Source organism: Electrophorus electricus, chromosome 22 (assembly GCF_013358815.1).
Source record: "Electrophorus electricus isolate fEleEle1 chromosome 22, fEleEle1.pri, whole genome shotgun sequence".
NCBI lineage: Eukaryota > Metazoa > Chordata > Actinopteri > Gymnotiformes > Gymnotidae > Electrophorus > Electrophorus electricus.
In genome coordinates, this window is record NC_049556.1 from 415,001 (window position 1) to 420,453 (window position 5,453).

General features: G+C 38.5%; 1 protein-coding gene across 1 annotated transcript in view; it reads left to right on the forward strand.

The window, feature by feature from the left end:
• The window catches only part of LOC118240639 (Fc receptor-like protein 5), an 8,158-nt gene extending 2,705 nt beyond the window's left edge, over positions 1-5,453 (forward strand). The window contains exons 3-6 of the mRNA XM_035521710.1: positions 1-272; positions 1,462-1,737; positions 3,847-3,963; positions 5,131-5,453. The exon at positions 1-272 is cut by the window's left edge and continues 28 nt beyond it. Coding sequence (XP_035377603.1) covers positions 1-272; positions 1,462-1,737; positions 3,847-3,963; positions 5,131-5,174 — 709 coding nt within the window. The 3' untranslated portion in view covers positions 5,175-5,453. The remainder of the gene's footprint in view (positions 273-1,461; positions 1,738-3,846; positions 3,964-5,130) is intronic.

Genomic DNA, 5,453 nt, shown 5'->3' on the forward strand with positions numbered 1-5,453 from the left:
GCCTCAGAGTCCTGTGTTCACTGGAGAGTCAGTCACTCTGAAGTGTGAGGTTCAGGGTTATGATGGGTGGACATATCAGTGGGGGTATAAGAAGAAAGCACAGAGTCAGTGGACTACAGTGTCTCAGTCTGTGTTTGACACTGTAAACAGAGACACTCTCACCATCAGTAGAGATGCTGTAGTTAATGGGGATCAGTACCAGTGTAGAGGAGCACGAAATAACAGACCAACAACATCACAGTACAGTAACATTGTTACCCTCACTGTACATGGTAAGATTACTGTCATTTCAGGAATTTAATGTCTATTTCAATAACTTAAATTATTGTTTGTTAAATAATTTACACTATTTGTATTCAGAATCATAATACACACTCCATGTATTGTGTTTACTAGGCAAAATGGAAATAGTAGATGTACAGTAAATACAGTTACACTACATTGTATTAGATATATATTGTAATTACAGTTACACTACATTGTATTAGAGCTGTACTGTAATTACAGTTACACTACATGGTACTGGAACTGAAATGCAAACTTACTTCTTTTCTTGTTATCTTAGTGTTATTGTGTCATTATAAACCTATAATGGACCTTAAAAGTGATACACAAAATTTATAACAACAAATCAGCTCTGTTGGAGCAGGTGAAACACTGAACAGGGCTGTACTTTGGTCCTACAGGACTTTTATTTTGACAGCCCTACTTTAAAAGCATTTGTTTCCCCCTGCACTACAAGACCTGATCTCACTAATAGCGCCCCCTTCTGTGTTGAAGAAGAGAGTACACAGTGACCTCACATAGTCTGGAGCAGAGAGACGTGTACTTCTCAGTAACCAGCAGCCAGTGTTCAGTTTTAGTAGGTTTTATAAGATTCCAACACATGATCTTATTGAGAGGTGAACATAAAAGCAGAATTTAAGTACTGTGTGATTTCTACAATGGAGCCTGAGCTGGTTCAGACTGTGCAGTCTAATTGGACACAAATATTGAGTAGAGAAACTTTCAGACTCACATGTGAACGAGCAGGACTGTAATCCTGACCCCAACCCCATCTCAAAGTCCAGTAAAAATCCAGTAACAATGTTAACAGCATGTGTATAACAGCTTGTTGAGTATGCTAAGATGGTATGTATTATACCTGTTACATGTTCAGTGACTTCTCAGGTTAACATCTACAGATAAGAACTTGGACACCCAAATAAAATGAAAAACATCAGAATTCATCAGATTATAAACAAATCTGATATAAACAGTTAATTAAAAGTTGTTGATTAATCTACTGCTTCACTACTGCTACACCATGTTACTGAAAGTCTATTGTTTTTATTTTAAAATATTTACAACTCTTTAAATACTTCATCTATTTTTAATTTGAGAATGTTAGTCATTTCATAGATATCTCTGTGCACTCTGCCATTGCATATCTTGAACTGTGTGTTTCATCTCCATCCACAGTTAAACCTACACCTGAACTCACATCAAGCCTTAAAGGAGCTGCACTGGTCGGAAACCCAATGACTCTGCACTGTAAGCTGGACCAGTCGGCTGGATGGAGCTTTTACTGGTCCAGACACACACAGAACCCTGAGAATGAGACCAACACTGCAGCAAACTCCTACAACATCAGCTCAGTGGCGCCCTCTGATGGAGGCCAGTACTGGTGCAGAGCTGGCAGAGGAAACCCAGTCTACTACACAAACTACAGTGATGCACTGTGGGTAAACGTTACTGGTGAGGAACAGTTTACAGTGTATAACTACCGTAGAAATTAAATTTATCAGTTAGATATTAAACATTATCAGTACTTGTCAACCCTCAGTAAAAGTTGGCACAATATTAGATTACAAGTGTCACTACATGTACTGTGGCGTCTTGGACATGTGCACAGATTGGCCACTAGAGGGCAGCAGTCAATTACATTTTAGTAGAAATATGATGTAGCAGCTCGCAAAATGTTTGATTTCCTGAATAACAGGAAGCTGTCATATCTGCTACAGGACATGATTTATTTGTTCCTGAATTAATGGATTTATTCAACATTAAAACATGTACAGGACCAGACCGCAGTGACTTGTGTGAAAGATTTAGATTTGGTTATGTATACTAGTGAGTAACAGTTTACAGTGTATAATTATAGAAAACATTGTGTTGGTTATCTGTGTGATAGATTTAGGTCTGTACAGTAACTGTGGCTGTACATGGTAAGATCACAGTCTTTTCATGAGTTTAACATCTATTTTACTCATTTAAACTCTTTATAGAGAGTAGCAGAACACACTCAGTCCACACGTATTGTGTTTACTTGTTACGGGTAAAAAATATACTGTAACTCTACTTTTATTCCAGTAATACTGCATGGTATTAGAGCTGTGAAATGCAAACTTACTACATTTCTTGTTAATGTCATTATCAACTTATAATGGATCTTAAAAAATAATACACAATGTTTTGGCACCCCTGATTTAAAAGCATTTGTTTCCCCCTGCACTACAAGACCTGATCTCACTAATAGCGCCCCCTTCTGTGTTGAAGAAGAGAGTACACAGTGACCTCACATAGTCTGGAGCAGAGAGACGTCTACTTCTCAGTAACCAGCAGCCAGTGTTCAGTTTTAGTAGGTTTTATAAGATTCCAACACACGATCTTATTGAGAGGTGAACATAAAAGCAGAATTTAAATACTGTGTGATTTCTACAATGGAGCCTGAGCTGGTTCTGACTGTGCAGTCTAATTGGACACAAATATTGAGTAGAGAAACCATCACACTCACATGTGAATGAGCAGGACTGTAATCCTGACCCCAAACCCATCTCAAAGTCCAGTTAAAATCCAGTTACAGAATGTTAACAGCATGTCTATAACAACTTGTTTAGTATGCTAAGATGGTTTGTATTATACCTATTACATGTTCAGTGACTTCTCAGGTTAACATCTACAGATATGAACTTGGACGCCCAAATAAAGTGAAAAACAACTGAATTCATCAGATTATAAACAAATCTGATATAAACAGTTAATTAAAAGTCTGTTGATTAATCTACTGCTTCACTACTGCTACACCATGTTACGGAGAGTTTTTATTTTAAAATATTTAAAATACTTAAATACTTAATCTAGTTTTAATTTGAGAATATTAGTCATTTCTAACAGATATCTCTATGCACTCTGCTATTGCATGTCCTGAACTGTGTGTTTCATCTCCATCTGAGTTGATATAATTATTCCTGACTGGATATTTTACTATATGAATCGATATTATTCAGTCATGAAAGTGTTAAGCTCCCATCGTTGTTGTGTGATTCCCTTTTCTAGAAAACCTGCTCCTACAAACTCTTTGGATTTGCTGCTCAGTTTAGTTTTAACTGTAGCAGAGCAAATATGCAGCAGCACATAAATAACTCCTCTCACTCACACACAGCCTTTTATTATTACCCAGTTAAAATAAACAATGCAACAGGTTCTGTGTATTGTTGATATTATAATTTTTGTAAAGTGGTTGTGTGGCTACCACATGAATAAATGAATTAATTAAGTTATACGGCTTGTTTGCAATGAGTGTCACTTTTCTTTGGTTTATATTTTTATTTTAGTTTAATTGTATTTTTTATCATTCCATTCCATTATGTTCACTTCCATGTTTCGTCATTTCACTTCTCATTTGTAGCTGTTCGTGTTTTTCATCTGTTTAAAATAAACATCTTTGTTCACACGGCTCACGTCGGTATCCCATCACTCACCCTCAACACTCCGCAGAGTCACAGAAGCACTGTAGCTCTTCAGCTGTGATTAATTCTGTGTGTGTGTGTGTGTGTGTGTGTGTGTGTGTGTGTGTGTTATCAGCTCTATCCCATTCAGAAGCTCCACTCTCCATCCTCAGTCTGCTCAGTAGTCTACTGGCAGTCTCTCCATATCTGCTAGTGTCCATCGTGCTGGGGGTCAAATGCTACAGAGCTCACGGTAAGAACTCTTCCTCTTAGACACACATTACACACACTGGAAGAACCAAACTTACATTTGTTTGAATCTGAAAGCGCATCGTAAGGTTGGTCTTTCTTCTCTGTGTTTTTATGACTTTCACCACTCTGTCATGACTCTTAATACTGCTAAGACAAGCAGGACACATGACAGTAAAGTGTCTGTTATGTGTAATCCATAGAAATCATGGTTTATAAAAGCAGCACATGGTCATGAAACCAGTAGTTAAAAACAAGAGTGAAGAGAACAATGACTGGAACCAGAAAATGTTACTTTAGGCAAGACAGCAAATACTAAAAGAAACATGAGCGTAAATACACACACTAACTAGAGCCAAACAACACACAGTCACGACAGAGCAGAGAGATGAATGAAAACAAAACAGTGCAGGTTACCATGGGAACCGCAACCACCAACAACTTAAAGGTTTTATACATAGTTTATACTTTTGGAAACAGACATTAAAACTATTTTATATGCTGGTTTAATAAAATCCTGATTTTCTCCCCACAATCATTGAAACTGTCGACATGTGTAACGCGCGGTGGGCGAGGGGCAGGACGCACAGACTCCCGTGCCGTGGACGGAAAGCGGCGCTCACACGTATTACAAACGATGATCATGAACATGAAACGACTGACATTAAACAAACACGATGAATACGCTTTCACAATGACACAAAAACATCAACACGTTACATCAACAATGACCAACACTCTACACACTTCGACACGGGTTTAAGTACATACAAACAAACAAGGTGCAGGCGTGTGCAGGCGTGTGCATGTGTGTGCAGGCATTTGCAGGCGTGTGCAGGCGTGTGCAGGCGTTTGCAGGCGTGTGCAGGCGTGTGCAGGCGTGTGCAGGCGTTTGCAGGTGTGTGCAGGCGTGTGCAGGCGTGTGCATTTGTGTGCAGGTGTGGGCAGGCGTGGCCACAAACAGATCCTCCCACTACACGTGGTCCAACCACGGGACTCGCGGGAGGCGAGCGTTCCGTGACAACATGTTGCTTGCACAGGAGACAAAACACTTTCTCTGAACTACAAGACCAAGACAGCAATAAAAGTTTATTAAATGATAATCCAATAACACCAGGGAAGTTTTCTAACACGTACACTGTGAATTCTGTGTTTAATGTTTTTTCTACAGTTCTGACTAAAAACAGAAGCCAGAATGCAGTCTCAGAGGAGTGAGAATCTAAAGGAAAATACTGAAGATGGAAGGACATTGTTCTGTTTGCTTGAAGTCATTTCACATGTGAGACTGAATGTTTGAACTCTGCTAACTTACTTCCAGCTGACCACCAGTTTATAGGAAGCATCGTGCAGTAATGTTTTCACTTTTAAGCACATTACTATTGTGTGTGTCATTTCTTCCAATGTTAGAATATTCTCCTTTATTTTAATGATCTTTTACTTTGTTGGACTGTTTTACTTCTATGTTCTAGTTAAATAAATAAAAATTTAATACAT